The sequence below is a fragment of the Nycticebus coucang genome, chromosome 7 (assembly GCF_027406575.1).
Source record: "Nycticebus coucang isolate mNycCou1 chromosome 7, mNycCou1.pri, whole genome shotgun sequence".
Lineage (NCBI taxonomy): Eukaryota > Metazoa > Chordata > Mammalia > Primates > Lorisidae > Nycticebus > Nycticebus coucang.
The window spans coordinates 116,676,518-116,694,192 of NC_069786.1; the positions used below are offsets into that span (position 1 = coordinate 116,676,518).

At 51.1% G+C, this 17,675-nt stretch overlaps 2 protein-coding genes across 4 annotated transcripts in view; both read left to right on the forward strand.

The window, feature by feature from the left end:
• Positions 1–210: 210 nt before the first annotated feature.
• Positions 211–7,797, forward strand: DES (desmin). Its single transcript, XM_053597074.1, has 9 exons — positions 211–941; positions 1,968–2,028; positions 2,126–2,221; positions 2,364–2,525; positions 2,697–2,822; positions 3,227–3,447; positions 5,222–5,265; positions 6,765–6,847; positions 7,038–7,797. The coding sequence occupies exons 1-9, from the start codon at positions 364–366 to the stop codon at positions 7,077–7,079; spliced, it is 1,413 nt and encodes a 470-aa protein (XP_053453049.1). The 5' UTR covers positions 211–363; the 3' UTR covers positions 7,080–7,797.
• An 8,523-nt stretch (positions 7,798–16,320) lies between these two features.
• The window catches only part of SPEG (striated muscle enriched protein kinase), a 58,549-nt gene continuing 57,194 nt past the window's right edge, over positions 16,321–17,675 (forward strand). For all 3 annotated transcript variants that reach the window (XM_053597076.1, XM_053597077.1, XM_053597078.1), the window contains exon 1: positions 16,321–16,853. In XM_053597076.1, coding sequence (XP_053453051.1) covers positions 16,460–16,853 — 394 coding nt within the window. In that variant the 5' untranslated portion in view covers positions 16,321–16,459. The remainder of the gene's footprint in view (positions 16,854–17,675) is intronic.

A 17,675-nucleotide genomic window follows, 5' to 3' on the forward strand; every position in this document is an offset into this window, starting at 1 on the left:
GGTTTCCTGGGGGCTTCAAACATGCTTACTGCCCAGGTGAAGTAGTTGGCGGGCCTGCCTGTCTCCTGCCTTCCTGAATGGGTCAGCCCCTCCGAGGCCCCACACCCGCAGGCTCAGGGGCGCTCCTCTTGAGGGGGAGCTGGCCTCCCCGCCCCCATGACCAGCCCAGCGCCGCCCTTTCCTGGCAGGACAGCAGGATCCTGCAGCTGTCAGGGGAGGGGCGGCGAGGGCTGATGTCAGGAGGGATACAAATAGGGCCGAGGGCTGGGGGCCCTGTCTCCCATCGCCCGCATCCACTCTCCGGCCGGCCGCCCGCCAGCCGCCTCCTCCGTGCACCCGCCCAGCCTCGCCCGCGCCGCCACCATGAGCCAGGCCTACTCGTCCAGCCAGCGCGTGTCCTCCTACCGCCGCACCTTTGGCGGGGCCCCGGGTTTCCCGCTCGGTTCCCCACTGAGCTCGCCCGTGTTCCCGCGCGCGGGCTTCGGCACCAAGGGCTCCTCGAGCTCGATGACGTCCCGAGTGTACCAGGTGTCGCGCACGTCGGGTGGGGCCGGGGGCCTAGGGTCGCTGCGGGCCAGCCGGCTGGGGGCGACCCGCGCGCCCTCCTCCTACGGCGCGGGTGAGCTGCTGGACTTCTCGCTGGCCGACGCCGTGAACCAGGAGTTCCTGACCACACGCACCAACGAGAAGGTGGAGCTGCAGGAGCTCAACGACCGCTTTGCTAACTACATCGAGAAGGTGCGCTTCTTGGAGCAGCAGAACGCCGCGCTCGCCGCCGAGGTGAACCGGCTCAAGGGCCGCGAGCCCACGCGCGTCGCTGAGCTCTACGAGGAGGAGCTGCGCGAGCTGCGGCGCCAGGTGGAGGTGCTCACCAACCAGCGCGCCCGCGTCGACGTCGAGCGCGACAACCTGCTGGACGACCTGCAGAAGCTCAAGGCCAAGTGAGGGTCGCTTCGCCCCATCCCCTTTTCACGAGAAGAGTGGAGGAGGCTAGGCCTGGGGGCTGGGGTTGGGATTCTCTCTGGGTCAGGGACCTTCTCTTGCCCCATGCAGGGAGCCGGGGGTCATCCACCACGTGTGTCCTTTGCAAAGAGATGGATTCCAGGTCTCTTTCTTGTGCCCCCACACTGCACAGCAGGAATTTTCTTGGGGGTGGAAGTGGGAGACTGGAGGGACCTAGGGCCCTGTGGGCAGCCCCTTTAAGAGCATCTTGAGATGCTGGGGTGATGTTCATGGGGTCAGGTAGTAGGATAGGTCAGGAAGGAGGCCCTGAGGGTAGTGCTGTCAGAGGGAGGGGGAGGCTAATAGGCAACAGGGGAGGAAGGACAGGCTGGGAAGGGCAGGGGGCAGGAGTCCAAGCAATAGCTCTCAGGTCAGCTGTGTTGAGGCCCTGGGGGAGGGGAAGGAGCATGCCCCCCATCTCCTGAGACTGTGTCATTGAACAAGGTGAACCGACAAGCTAGAGAAAAGGGGAGTTGGGGGAGGGATGCAGCCCTCAGAAAGCTTGGGAGGACCGGATCCGAGGCTCCACTAGGCTCCCAATATGAAAAGGGCAGTGAATATAGAGTATGCGTGAGTTCTGCTTCTGATATGGCAAGTGACCAGAGTCACCCTCCTGGCACCAAAGTCACACGGATAAATTGATAAGCTATATGGGCCAGGCTAGAGCTGGGAATCACAGCACAACACAGAGGTGGATAAATAGATAGTTTCTAATGCCAGGGAGGTCACAGTCTGATGGGGACACAGACTTCCAGGGTGTGGCTCCAGAGCAGACATTGGGCCATGTCTTGTGCCCTCCCTGGATGGGTGGGGCCTCTGCCACCGCCTTTTTGGGCCTCCTGTCTTTCCCCAGCAACCAGGCCTTCCCCTTTTGTCCTGGGCCCACTCCCGGGTCAGGCCCCAGCCAGCCGTCTCCACTGCCAGCCTTCTCTCCGACTGTCTGTCCTTTTGTCTATCTTGTCTAGGCTGCAGGAGGAGATCCATCTGAAAGAAGAAGCAGAGAACAATTTGGCTGCATTCCGCGCAGTGAGTCCATCTTCCATACCCCCTGAATGACTCCTGGTCTTCCTCTGCCCTGCCTGGGTGGTCAGTGACACTATCCTTCTCACTTGACCTCTCCCAGGATGTGGATGCAGCCACTCTAGCTCGCATTGACCTTGAGCGCAGAATTGAATCTCTCAATGAGGAGATCGCCTTCCTTAAGAAAGTACACGAAGAGGTATACCTCAGTCCCTCTGCCTCAGGGTCCTTGGGCCAGGGGGAAGTAGCTGGGGGTGGGGGTAGGACAAGGCTCTGGGATGTGGTTGTGAGGGTGCTGTGTGACCCCTGAGAAGGGACTGAAGCCAGGCCCCATCCTGCAGGAGATACGTGAGTTGCAGGCTCAGCTTCAAGAACAGCAAGTCCAGGTGGAGATGGACATGTCCAAGCCAGACCTCACTGCTGCACTCAGGGACATCCGGGCTCAGTATGAGACCATTGCGGCTAAGAACATCTCTGAAGCTGAGGAGTGGTACAAGTCAAAGGTGAGTGTCCTGGCCCAGGGACTCTGGTACCTCTGTCTCCCTCAATCCCAGTTTGGAGGTACTGTCTGTGGCTTTATCCATGGGAAGAAGGGTGATCCTCGAATTTCTATGTTCCCTTGCTCACCCCTACCTACATCCTGCTTATCTTGGGGTCCCTCTCTCTGTCCTCAGGTGTCGGACCTGACCCAGGCAGCCAACAAGAACAACGATGCACTGCGCCAGGCCAAGCAGGAGATGATGGAATACAGACACCAGATCCAGTCCTACACCTGCGAGATAGATGCCCTCAAAGGCACCGTGAGTCCCTCCCCACCAAGCCCAGCCCCTTCCTGCCTGCAGCTCACACCTTCACTCTGACCTTGGGCATGTCACAGATCTTCTGGGCCTTCATCTCCTTAAATCTACAACTGGGGTAAAAGCAGACTTCAGATACAGGGATTTCATTTTGGTGCTAAAGGATTCAGAGGGTTCCTGGGGCATCTCCCTGTGTGGGGACAGGGAGGCTGAATATAGATGCTTCCTTTTATCTGATTTATTCTCTGAGTGTCCACATGAAGACAACATTTGGGCTTAGGGTTCCCCGGCTAAGAAGCCTTTGACAACTCCTGCACCTGACCATCTGGAGTTGCCTTCCAGCCTCAGGACTGTCTCTCTGTGCCTTGGACAGCCTGTCCTTGACTTGGCCTCCTCCTCCCCTACAGAACGATTCCCTGATGAGGCAGATGCGGGAGCTGGAGGACCGCTTTGCCAGTGAGGCCAGTGGCTACCAGGACAACATCGCTCGCCTGGAGGAAGAGATCCGTCACCTCAAGGATGAGATGGCCCGCCACCTGCGCGAGTACCAAGACCTGCTCAACGTGAAGATGGCCCTGGATGTGGAGATCGCCACCTACCGGAAACTGCTGGAGGGCGAGGAGAGCAGGTTGGGGGGACAGAGATTGGGGTTTTGGGGCCCTATTCCTACCCCCTGGGGCTCACTTTGCCTCCACAAGACCAGGAAACAATTTTATACAAGAGGCCACCACTCTGCTAATTGCAAAGAATTAAGCAGGGCCACCTGGGTAAAAAGTAATTTAATTAACAGTGTTTATAAAAAGAGAAATATAAGTATTCCCTTATCCACCTTCTGAATTAAGAACCAGCAGCATAAAACCATATTCAGCAACCAGTAATAAAATATTGCTGCCAGTCAAGGGAGAGATGAAAGCAGAATGGGGAATGACGAAGGAAAGAGAGAGAGGAGATAGAGACAAATGAGACAGAGGGAGAGAGAGAAAGCTTTGCAAATGGGTAGGCCAAGAGAGGAGTTAAAAGATGCTTACACGGAGGGCACAAGCAGAGCCCAGGCAGGCTCAGAGGAAACCACACAGACAGCGTGCTTCTAACAACCCATCTCTAGACACAGAAAACAACTTGAAGGGGACACGATCTTTCTGGAGTAGAAATAGATACATCTGGATAGAAATGTTCTATATCTTGATTTGGACTGATAATTACATGAATGTAGACACTGATCAAAACTCATTGATTTGGGGCGGCACCTGTGGCTCAAAGGAGTAGGGCGCCAGCCCCATATGCTGGAGGTGGCGGGTTCAAACCTAGCCCCGGCCAAAAACCTCACACACACACACAAAACCTCATCGAATTGTATACTAAAGATCTGTGCATTTCGCTGTACGTAAACTTAACCTGAATTTAAAATAGGTCAATTACTCCAAAAACTGGTACCCTGGGTGGCACCTGTGGCTCAAGGAGTAGGGCACCGGCCCCATATACCAGGGATGGCGGTTCGAGCCCAGCCCTGGCTAAAAGTGCAAAAAAAAAAAAAAAAGAAACTGGTACCCTTTGATACTCATAAAAATAATATCTGAAAAAAAAAATTTTTTTTTTTTTTTTTTAGTTTCTGGCCGGGGCTGGGTTTGAACCCGCCACCTCCGGCATATGGGGCCGGCGCCCTACCCGTTTGAGCCACAGGCACCACTCATATCTGAAAATTTTTTAAAAGCAGCAGACATGTTTAGATATATAGGTACAGCTATAGCAGCAGACATGTTTAGATATATAGGTACAGCTATATATGTTTAGATAGATATAGATATAGATATAGATATCTAAAGAAATAGTTCAGATTTCCTGGAATGACATCTACATACAAATGGCCTTTGAAGGGTGGCGCCTGTGGCTCAAAGGGGTAGGGCGCCAGTCCCATATGCCGAAGGTGGTGGGTTCAAACCCAGCCCTGGCCAAAAAAAAAAAAAAAAAAAAAATGGCCTTTGAAGGCATGTTGCATTTTTCCCGCCTTAAGTATAGGTGGTCAGCTCTACCAACTGGCCTGGCTGGAGGGTGGGCACACACAATGGATGTCACCCACAGCTGCTGTTACATTCTACAGTGCCAGGAGCAAGAAAGAAACCCTGGCAAACTGGAAAGTGCAGTGGGGTTGGGTGTCCCAGTGTCATGCCAGAAGGCTAGAGTTGAAAACTGATGACCCTTCCAGGAGGGACCACTCCTGGAACGGTTGGAGTTGCCTTTGACCACATTCCCTGAGCAGTGTGGGCAGAGGTAGTATTAGAGTCAGTGGGACTGGGACAGCTGAGGATGTATTTAGGGGAAATCAGGGCTAGCTTTGATGGGTAGTCACAGGGAGGGATGGGAGGGTTCTTAATTCTTTGGGGGCTTGGTTTCTTCCCTTTCAGGATCAATCTCCCGATCCAGACCTTCTCTACCCTCAACTTCCGAGGTGAGTGTATGCTGGAGGTGGAAGCTGGGGTCACAGGAGCCAAGAGTCCAGCATGGGCACTGCCCAAGGCCAGCCAAGCGGGGAGGATGGGCCCATGGGGCGGGCCAGGGCCAGGCCTGGGGACTGGGGAAGAGAGAATCTCCACACCTTGGGGGGGGGGCAGTTTAGATAGAGGCAGACAAGGCACCTTCTGATAGAGATTTTATTTGATTGTTTTGTGTTGTGTTGTGTTGTATTTACCATGTCTCCCGCACCTTCTGGGAGTACTAGGCTTCAGGACGTAGCCTCTGTTCTGAAACCTAGACTCTGAAAGTAGCAGGGATGTCCTTGGGGGCCTGGCCTTATGTATACCTTAGACTCCCTGGGCTAGAAGGCACCATCACCCATTGTTTGTTTGGCATGTTGCCAGGAACCCCCCTAGCTGATGTTGAACAAGTCCAGTTTGCTGGAGCAAGATGTTGGATGCACGTTTGAAAAAGTGAAGCCAAATCTTAGCAAAGCCAAACAATGAAAAGAGCGAGCTCTTAAGGCATTCTGCCATTCTGACATTAGTAATATGCAGACCGAGTGGCTTTCCAGCCTGAGAGCAGAGAAACACATGATAATGATGCATTAGGAAGGCAAGTTGGATTCCTTGGCAGCCTCTCCTTTCCTAGATCAAATTTTTTATATCTTCGATGTTCATTTCCATCAGGAAAAAATTCACGCTTTGCTCTACCAAGTTGCAATGTTTATCACAGGCTACTTGCTTGCTGAGGAGATTGGTGAACACTAAACTCGTAACACCAAGGACCTAAATTTGACCCTGCCTATAAAACTCAGAACCTCTCTTTTCAGTTAGTTGTTTATACAGACATGGAGTGTGAGCCTTGCGTTTAAAGCCGCATAGCGCGAAAGAAAAGAAAGGGGAAGAAAAACTGCCTATTGCTTTTTCAAATTAATAGCTCTGTAGCTGTGATAGGACAAGTACCACTGCTGCCATTTCACTCAGTTTCCTCAGGAAACTGAGGCACAGAGGTTGAGTGCCTGACTGTCAGCACAGAGAATCAGTGTTTGGCCCCTGCTCTGTCTCATTTTCGTTAAGACATCAAGTTGCTCATTCCAAGTATTAAAGAAGGACGGCTATTATAAGGTTTTTCCAAAAGAATGTCTTGAGACTGGGCTTTGAGGAGTCTTGGAGGAGTCCCAGGATACACATTCATGCATGGCTCTCCTGGAGCCCAGGGCTAGAGAGCATGAAAGGAGGTGTGGGTGTCCCCTGCCCGCCTGTGCCAGTCCCCTCATTTCCCCACACAGAGCAAATCTGTTGAGTCCTGAGCCCCATGGACCACAGAGCTACCTGCTGAATCCTGGGCTCAAGGAGAGGTGCTAAAGTCTTGTTGAAGAAGTAACAAGCCTGTCTTGAGGGGGGTGGGGGTTTGCCAGAGCTCTGCCCAGTACGGCTGGGGATGGACTCCCAGGCCCTGATACAGCCCCACCTGGACTTGGCTCTGTTATAGAAACCAGCCCTGAGCAAAGAGGCTCTGAGGTCCATACCAAGAAAACAGTGATGATCAAGACCATTGAGACCCGGGATGGGGAGGTGAGTGGTCTATCTGGTGTCCTTAGCTTTGGTGGGTGGGTTTATCTGGGGGTTCTACCAGCTGTGCTGGTTCAGGCCCCTGGCTGGGGGGTGAGAGGGGTCCTGCTGCCCTGGGGTAGGGGGTGGCTCAGGGCTAAGGCTCCGTTCTCTGGCCAGCACCTGGTTGGACTGGGCTTCTCTTACTCCCCAGGTTGTCAGTGAGGCCACACAGCAACAACACGAGGTACTCTAAAGCCAGAGGCCTGCTGCTACCAGAGACTGTCCTCGCCCCTGTCCTCACTGCCTCCTGAAGCCAGCCTCCTTCCAGCCTAGGACACCTCCCCTCACAGCCTCTGACCCCTCCTCACCTACCATCCCTCATGGTCCCCTCAGGGAACATGGCCCATCCCTGCCTGGCCACAGATGCCTCTGCAGACCCCAGCTGGCTGTTGGAAGTGAGTGAGCCTGGCTCCTGTGCCAGGCCAAGCCCAGTCCAGAGCAGTGGCCCTGCCCCTCCCACTTCTGTGACCTCAGGCACTAGCTTCTGGTGTTGGAGAGGGCCTCAGAGCAATGTGTTAGGACATTGCAGGGTTAGGACTGAGCCCCATGGACCTCCCCAACCCCCAGCCTGGGAGAGAGAAAGGGTGTCCTCCTCAGCATGCTGGGCAGGTAGCCAGGGACTAGACCCTGTGTGGACTGGGGGGGCTTGAAATTGTCCCCACGGTCCCTTACTTTCCTTTACCCAGTCCACAGTGGGCTTAGAAAGCAGGGGCTATAAGAGGGAATCCCCGAAGGTGTTGGATGTGGGAGCAGGAGATTGAGAAGGAGAGAGGGTGGGTGAGATGCTGGAGAGGAGAAAAGAGAGGCAGAGAGCGGTCTCAGGCTGGCAGGAGGGGCACCCACCTCCTCACGCCTGCCCTCCCCCGCTGCAGGGGCTCTGGACAGACAATAAAGACATAAGCACAAACCAAGCACACCTCTGTGCCTTGAATGCTGGTTCTCCTCTGCGGGCCCCAGGGCCCTGTGGTATCACGCATCTCCCCGAGACACCTGTTCCCCAGGGCTTTGCACCAGCTCCTGTTCCCGAGCCATCCAGCTTTGCAGTGTGCCTATAGCACACAGGGCAGGGAGGGCTGGACAGCCGCTTTTGTTGGGGAACCACAAATACCTTCTGGCAGGCCCCAATTTCTAGACTGCCCCTTTATGCCCCCAACCACACCTTCAGATCAGCAAGGCTAGGGACACTATGTGTCCCTTTCAGAGGACATGCTGCTCCCCACCTACCAGCTATGAAGTTGAGCTCCCTCAGTCCCCTCTCCAAAAAAGCTAATGGCCTCATTCCATTAACCCTTCCTAAGACCCTTTTATGCACAGAGGCCAATTCAGGAAAAATAATGTCCAGAAAAATGGAAAGATCTATCTTGTGTTTGGAGAGGAAGGCTCAATACTTGAAAGGTGACGATTCATCCTCCATTCCTCTACGATGCAATGCAGTCTACATAAAAAAACCAAGGGGAAAATGTTAGTGAATTGGGGAAGACGGAAGGGGGAGTACAGGACTTGCAAAAGAAATTAGGAAATTATAGGCTAAAACATTAAAATATGTTATGAGGCAATGATAATTAAGACAGATTTGTTAATGAGAAGGACATATACAAATAGTAATGGAAAAATAGTGTTTAGAGCAAGACTCATACGTATGAGACACACATACATTAAAAGAGGCATTTCAAATCTGTAGGAAAATCTTTTTTTTTTTTTTGAGACAGTCTCACTTTGTCGCCCTCAGTAGAGTGCTGTGACATCACAGCTCACAGCAACCTACAACTCTTGGGTTTAAGCGATTCTCTTGCCTCAGCCTCCTGAGTAGCTGGGACTACAGGTGCCTGCTACAATGCCCAGCTATTTTTTGTTGCAGTTGCCACTGCTGTTTTAGCTGGCTGGGACCGGATTTGAACCCACCAACCTCGGTATATGGGGCTGGCACCCCACTCACTGAGCCACAGGCACTGCCCCTGTAGGAAAATCTTAATAACTCAATATAGGGTTTGGGGGCAATTGGGTAGCCAAGGGGTGGGGTGGAGGCACAAGTGAGGCTGTTTCTCTTTTTACTCCTTTCAAAAAATATACTCTAGTGGACCAAAGATTTAGGAAACTTGGTGGTTCCTTGTGGCCTCAGCCTTCAAGTTGCTTCTTCCAGATTTAAGGATTATCCCTTAGAGGAGATGGGAAGAGGGTACAGATCACAAAGATAACAAACTCAGTTTGTAAGCCAAATAAACCTAATAGAATTTCAGTCTTAAGTTGAGCGCAGTGGCTCATGCCTGTAATCCTAGCACTCTGGGAGGCCAAGGCAGGCAGATTGCCTGAGCTCAGAAGTTCGAGACCAGCCTGAGCCAGAACGAGACTTCGTCTCAGAATAGCCAGGCATTGTGGTGGGTGCTTGTAGTCCCAGCTACTCAGAAGGCTGAGGCAAAAGAATCTCTTAAGCCCTATAATTTGAGGTTGCTGTGAGCTGTGATGCCATAGCACTCTACATGCCAGGGTGACTGAGTGAGACTCTATCTCAAAAACAAACAAAAAAAAAAGAATTTCAGTCTTAAAGAACCTCATTTGGCATTCCAAACTGGCTTTTCGAGAAACTGCCAAAAGCCTTTCTGGGGTCTCTTTCTTCCCCTTCTCAATGCAGCCCTTGCTCATGGGTTGTCCCTCTCTATAAGAAGGGGCCCTGGGAAGATCTGGGGCTACACTCCATGTCCTCCAACCCCCACCACCAGTGACTCATGATCATTTCCTTCCCTCTCGTGCTCAAAAGGAGTGGAGCCTATAGGCTTCAGAACAACCCCAATCCACCTGTAGAAAAACTCCACAATGGCCCTCATAGAAAATGAAATTGGAGTAGCATTTCCTGTGTCTTCATGCTGGGATGGAGGAGGAAGGATGGGTAAGGGGCTTCTTTTCCTTGTCCTAGTGGGGGCCCTGGAAACTGAGCTGGCCTCTCTGTGCCGGAAAGACCTGAGTTGGGCTGGGCTAGGTGGACGAGAGATAGTGTGTGTATCTGTGAATAGTTTCTGGAGTTCGTGGCTCCCCCTTCTTTCCCTTGAATAAGTTAAGTTCACTCATCTATCCCACAAACAATAATCGAACACATAGATCAGGGAAGCCTTTGGAGGCAGCAGCCCCCTGGAATAAAAAATGCTTTGGTACAGACCAGTCATTAAGGTGGAGAGAATGTAGGAATCTTAGACATTCAGAGTCAGACCTCAGAAGTCTCCCAGGAAATGACTGCCACAGTGCAGAAATACCCTTCCCAGCCTTGCCCCCACATCCTTGATGAGCATTCATCAAACTGCCCGAATGTGGCCAGTGTCAGAGAACTCACTACTTCTGTGGTGCCCCTTTCAGCAGGGGGCAGCTCTGAAAGAAAGCCCTTCCTTCTCAGCCCACCTGTCTGGTCACTACTACCCACTTGTCCTCAGAGAAGACAGAAGATCCAGAGCCACCCTCCATACCCCAGGGGGAGGCATTGTCTGAGCAAAGACTTCCTGAAGCTAGAAATTCTGGTTCTAAGCTTTGTCTGTCTCCTTGGGAACTGATTCAAGAAACCCAGGGAATGGACAGAAACAAACTGAACCAAACATCAAAATAGATTTGGGTCATATGTGTCATATACACACACCCAGATCTTCAAAGCACTCCTCCACTCCCGGACATCCTTCCCATTGCCTCCATGGCAAAACCTCTCCCTGATATCCATGCTCTGGTGTCTTCAAGACTCTGAACATAGAGCAGTAAGACGGCTTAGAGCATTGATCGGCTTCCCACTGGACCCAAGGGAACAGGCCCAGACCAGCTCTGCCCCATGGTGGGGGAAGGGGGAGGGGGAGAAAGGATCGCGGAGGTAGATAGGTCTCTATGCCCGGAACTGAGGGCTCAGTGGACATTTTCCTAGCCTGTCTATCCACTCTAGCTACCTTCCCACTCCCTGCCCCTTAAGACCCCTATTCCCTTCTACCCATGCACTCCTCCCTCTTTTCACCAAAAGCTCACCTATAGCACATATGCAAATTCATCAATGACCTTTGGGTGATTGATGACCTAGGTTTTTATCCATTTTATTCACTACTATATCTCGTACCCAGAATAGTGCCCAGAAGAATAGTAGGTACTTGTTATATACATAAATACTTGCTGAGTGAATAACTACTAGGCATTTTACTTACTTTTATCTAAATTAAATATTCACCAGGAAGGGCTGATGGCCACCACTTTATTCACTTATTTAATGAACATTTACTGAAATTTTCCCATGTGCCTGGAAAATGGTACATTATTACAGCTTAGGAAAAATGCCCCATGGCCCAGAGAGATGGGGTGACCTGCCAAGGTCACACAGCGGTCTGTAGCAAAGGAAGACTGGGCCCTTAAGGCTCCTTGGTCTCTGGAACTCAGATCTCTTTCCATGACACCATAGGCTTGTGATCGAAAGGCAGGGCAGACTGGCAGCACACACACCGAGCCTGGCGCCAGCCCGAGGGCACTGCGGGGCCCACACTGAGGGACAGACAAGTGTCTTGCAGCCAGCTGCCCTAGGTGACCAGCCTGGCCAGAGCCCCAGCTGTCACAGCTAATGTGGGCCCCTCCCAGCAGAGGGCGCCTGTGATTCACAAGGGCCCTGTGCCCTCCCTACGGAGGCCCAAAGACCCCTGAGTGTAAATCAACAAATGCCCTAATAACGGATGTAGGAAGGCAGAAGACAAGCTGTGTTCCAGGCTCTGTGCCAGGTCCTTTTAAATAGTTAATATTCATTTTAATAATTAATATAATAATTTAATGCCATCACAATAACGTAAGTCAGATCATGTAATTCTTCTGCTCAAAACTTGGAGATGACTTCCCATTTCACTGGGAATAAAAGCACCGTGGCCTGCAAGATGTTAGGCCATCTGGCCCCTGCTACCTGTCTGACCCATTTCCTTTTAGTCTCCCCTCGCTCCTTCCAGCCTCACTGGCCTTCTGGCTCTTCTCAGAGGCATATTTGCACCTCTGCCTGAAGTGGTCCTCCCCACAGGCCTGACTATTTGCTTCCTCAAATGTTCCCAATGTGGCCACTCCAGTCACCTTTTTTGAAAGTGCAACTTCTCACCCCACTTGCATCAACCTTACCCTGCGAAGCTTTGTCCACAGTACTATCTCCTAACAATCCTCACAATTTCTTCATTTTTTTATATTTGGTATTTGTCTCTTCTCCAGTAGAGACAGGGCAGGAATCCTTGTCTGTTTTGTTCACGGATACATCTCTAGTTCCTAGTATAATACTAGGCACACAATAGGACCTCAAAAACGTTTGTTGAATGAATGAATAAATAAACCCTAAGCTGGGCTACCTGCATTTTATAGATGAGGAAACTGAGGCTTAGAGATGTTGTGATTTGCTCAAGCTCACATCATTCATTTATTCAGCCAACCAACTAACCAGCCAACATTTACAGAGTACCTACTGTGTTTCTTTTTTTTTTTCACTTTCTTATACAATATTTATTAGAGAATATCAAATGAAATCATATATAATCAAAACAGTAAAATCACACAGACAGTATCATATAAAATCAATACAATTATTATTTTCTCATGGTTTAATTATTCTTTCTGAAGAAAGAGTCAATCTTGACCTGTCTCTTATTACAAACGTAAGTGCAGAAAGCACTCTCAATGCTGGCCACACCACTCAGCATACCTGGGCATTTTTCTGCAGCAAATGACTTCAACTGCATTATCAGATGCCTGACATCCTCTTCCTTTGAAGTCTCTTCCACAACTTCTGCTGAAACGTCATTGGATTCACCACACAAGACTTCCTGGGAGATATTGTTTCGTAGTTTAAATTTTTCAAGCCAACCACTTGATACTTGGAAATCTGCCACCCCGAATTCCTGTGTGAATTTCTTTGCCACTTCTGGAATCATCAGCCCAGAGATCCGGCCCTCATTTGTTTGAACCAGCTTAATGTGGCTTGATTGACTTCATCCAGGGAAGTTTTCCTCTTTTTCCGCTGTGGGTCTCCACTGTCTTTACTGTATTTCTCTAAGTACTCATGTTTACGTTTTTGGATGTTGCTAACTGTGGTCTTGCTAACACTAAAATGTTCTGCTGTCTTTCTCTGGCTGCTGCTTTCTAGGAAATGTAAAAGATCGACCTTTTCCTTCAATGTCAGCTCTTTGAGTTCTTTCCTTTGGGCCATTATGTCTCAATTAAATATAAAAATTTTCAGTCATTGCAGGATGTACTAGGCTTTCACATTGAAAAATCTTTCCCAACACATGATAAACATTAGGCCTAATTTAACATACAGTAGTAATACGACGTGAAAAAAGAACTTATACTAAAGAAAAAAATAATACAACTAATGAGCAAAGTTCACGGTTTCTACCTCTTGGTGTAGAGTGAACTGAACTGGTCAAGTTATAGAGGGTAAATTAATATTGTATGTTACATCATCCAAGTAGTCAAGATACAACTTACAGAGGTGGTCTTCCATTGAGTTCATGTGGTACATGTCCAGTCTATGAACATGACATCAACTGAAGGAGATGGTCAATGTAGGCAGGTGGTCAACTACCTTATTTTCATATATGCAGCAGACTTATGGAAGAAAAGGAATGATCCACAGCAGCCCAACCATGTCGTACACGTTGAGCACCACTAACTGGTTAGCCCCCAGCCTCCTCCCCGCGGCCGCCGCCTCGTCCTCCAGCTGCTCCGTCTCCGCGGGTCCGAGGCCGCTGTCGCCACCGCCGGCGCTCGGGGACCTTGAGCCGGGGACTAAGCGCACAGCCCGGCCCGCGGCGGCTGGGGCGGAAGCATAGGGCAGCTCCGAGGCGCCGCCGACGGGGGCTACTTACTGCATTTCATGTGAATTGTTGGACACAGTATTGGGTGGCTTTGGGTTATTAGGTTTTAAAAAGCCTCTATTCCTCAGCCCTGTGTGGTGGCTCACACCTATGATCCTAACACTCTGGGAGACCAAGGTGGATGGATTGCTTGAGCTCAGGAGTTTGGGACCAGCCTGAGCAAGAGCAAGACTCCATCTCTACTAAAAATAGAAAAAACTAGGTGGGTGTTCTGGTGGGCACTTGTATCCCAGTTATTCAGGAGGATGTCTTGAGCCCAAGAGTTTGAGGTTGTTATGAGGTATTATGCCATGGCATTCTACCAAGGGAGACGGAATAAGATTATATTGAAAAATTAAATTAAATTTTAAAAAACCCAGAAAGTCTCTATTCATTTATTCTTGATATGCCATCTGTTTCCAAAGCCTTCCTCCAAATTTTTTACCTTTTAAAATTCAATTTACATTGTAGAATTCAATGCATCATCAGTGGTTGCCATGGGTTGGTAGAGAAGGGTGTGGTTGACTATAAAGGGAACATGTAAGTGAATATTTAGGGGGATGGAATTGCTCTGCATGACCCCAGGTAGTGAATGCGCGATTCTATGCACTTGTCAAAACCTGGAAAACTACACATCACAAACATTGGGATTTAATGCATGCACACTAAGAAAAATACTATTCCTCAAAGCGTTTAATTTTTCTATATATGTATAATCAACTGCATCTTCTGTATCCTCTCCACACACACACACATACACACATACACATACACTTTGACTTCAGCGTCTCAGAATAAAGGTGTGGGATAGGGAGGCAAGGTTAAGAGTACCCTTCTCTTTCATTGTTCCTCCCAGCAGTTTCAGGCTTCATTACTCAGAGCTCAAGGTCAAGCTTGAGTCTCCCATCTGGACTGTTATTTTTTTTCTTTTTGGAGGTGGAGTCTTGCTCTGTTCCTCTGAAGTGCAGTGGTGTGGTCATAGCTCGCGGTGGCCTTGAACTTCCAGGTTCAAGCAATCCTCTTGTCTCAGACTCCCAAGTAACTAGGACAACTAGACAATTTTTTTAAATTTGGAGAGACAGACGTGGTCTTGATATGTTGCCCAGGCTGGTCTCAAACTCCTGGCCTCAAGTGATCTTCTCATCTTGGCCTCCCAAAGTGCTGAGATTACAGGCATGAACCACCGCACTCTGGTGACTTTTTGTTTGTTTTTTAATTTCTTACTTTGAGATTTTTAAAAGTTTCTTACTGTAGAATCACATGTGGTTATGAGAAATAATACAGAGTGATCCTGTATATTCTTCACCTGGTTTCCCCCATGGCGACATCTTATAACTAGCCTCACAACCAGGAAAGTGACATTGGTATAGTCCACCCACCTGCTTCAGATTTTACCAGTTTCACATGCACTCTAGTAGTAGTCCCTGTGTGCACATATATTTAGTTCTACATACTTTTATCACTCATATAGATTCACATGACTGCCATCGCTGTCAAGATACAAGACTGTTCTATCACAAAGGTCTCATATGGACTTTTAAAAGTGCTATAACTGATGTTTCTCAACGTGCCACCCTTAGACACATGAGAGTCAGCTGGACCATTAGTTAAATGTGCAGGTTTCTGGACCCTCCCAGTTCAGCCAGCTAAACCAGGGTCTCTGGGGGTGAGGAATTGGAATCTGGAATTTTAACAGTCATCATTCTTGGAAAACCATAGCTGCAACTGGCTTTCATCTCTATCCACCCTCCCCACTGGCTACCAAGGGGATACTCCTAAAACACCCCCAGGACGGAGTTATTCTGCTTAAAAACCCTGGTGGCATCCGCGGCCCTCCAGATAGAGACCTTGTGTCAGGCCCCACCTCCCTTTTCTCCACTAATGCCACCCACCGAGGTTCTATTCCACCAACACTCCCCTCCCCCCCAAAAAGAGTACACTGTCTACTTTCATCATGCTCATTTTGTTCATGGTGTTCCTTCCGCCTGGAATGTTCTGCCCGTTCTTTCCTGCCTGTTGCAATCCTATTCAACTACCCATTTTCATAGTTGAGGACTTGGAGGTTGAGAGAAATTTGATGTGACCCAGAAAGTAAAAGCAGGACCAGTTGGGAACTTGAATCCACCTGACTTCCAGGCTCCTGGTCTTACTGTTCACCAGCTGCAATGGAGGTGCCTGCGAGGCCAGTGGCCCCTCTTCTGGAGCTGTTCACTCACCTCCACTAGGATTGGCCTGCTCATCCTCTTCTCAGGCACCTCATGGGGCCCCTCACCAGACCCATTCCTCTTCCTCTCCCCCAGCTGAGGCTGGAATCTGGGGCTTGAAAGGAAGGAGGAAGGAACCTGGGATTGCGCCCAGGGGTAACCCGATTCCCCCCGTGGGTGGGCTGGGGTGCTGCAACACTGGTGGGGAGGGGCCTGGAACAAATTCCCCGGGACTCTCTTAAGCTGGGGCTGGCGATGGGGGCTCCTGGAGGGAGCGAAGGAGCCGAACGGAGTCAAGTCCCTCCTCTGCTACCCCCTCCCTCCACAGCTCTCTCGCAACCCGAGCCGGGGGGCCTAAAAATAGCCCCCAGGCGCAACCGCCGGCCGCCCTGGTGACCTTCTGGGTAGTACAGGCCGAAGGCGGGCGGGCAGCAGGAAGGCAGGCCGCCGGCCCCCAGACTCATCTCCAGGGCACCATCCAGCGGGTGCCCCCGTGGCCGCCCAATTTCGGCGTTTCCCCAGCTCAACCAGTAGAGGCCATGCAGAAAGCCCGGGGCACGCGAGGCGAGGACGCGGGCACGAGGGCACCCCCCAGTCCTGGGGTGCCCCCGAAGAGGGCCAAGGTGGGGGCCGGCGGCGGGGCCCCGGCAGCCGTGGCTGTGGCCGGGGCGCCAGTCTTCCTGCGGCCCTTGAAGAACGCGGCGGTGTGCGCGGGCAGCGACGTGCGGCTGCGGGTGGTGGTGAGCGGGACACCCCGGCCTAGCCTCAGCTGGTTCCGGGATGGGCACCCCCTGACCGTGCCAGCCCCTGAGCCCAGCTGTCTGTGGCTGCGGAGCTGCGGGGCGCGGGACGCCGGTGTATACAGCTGCAGGGCCCAGAACGAGCGGGGCGAGGCCTCCTGCGAGGCTGTTCTCACGGTGCTGGAGGTTGGAGGTAATGAGGAGATGGGGGGCGCGACGGAGGCGGGATGGGGTGCTCAGAAGTAGAGAACTGTTGCCCAGCCTTGAGGGGGACGTACCTACCGGTTCTTCTGCCTTCTTTCTGGATGTTCTGGCTTAGTGGTTGCAAAGGCCCAGAAGTGCAGACCAAGAGCAAAGTATTAGGGAACAGGGAGTCAAGGCAGAGAGGCTCCCCACAGGAAGGTCAGAGGTCAAAGTGTAGCAGTTGTAAGCCAAACCTGAGACCCACTCAGGCATCTTAAGGGAATTCCCTGGTGGAAGTCATCCTTCTCCTGTAAAGAAGCTTCCTGGGAGAAATGGTCTTACTCAGCCCCCAAAATTTAAACTGGAGACACCTCCCCCCATCAGCCCCTTACAGGTGTGTGACTGTCTGAAGGAGGGGTTCAGCTCCTCCGTCAGGCTGCACCATTGAAGGCATGGGCTAGAACCCCTGGCAGACTGTTGCTATGGCAGTGCTGGTGTGGTCAGCACTGAGCCTCATGGAAGAGGCCCGTGGATGACATGTATGAATAGGGTCCAAGACATTAGGAGGCAGAGCCAGAGCTAGGGTCTCGTAGGCATGAATGGAAGTCCATGCTGGACAACCACATATAGCATGTGTATGCCGGTGTGTGCACACTCCAGAGGGCTCTGGACTGTGTATGATACAAACAGATAAGGGACAGGGGTATGTAGAGTTGGTCTGGAAAGCCCATGAACCATGTCTACCTGAGGTTCCAGACTGATATTCAGAGTACATCTAAGAAGGATGTTTTAGGCCAGCGCTCAAGCCCCTGCCCACATAGGGTAGCTTCCA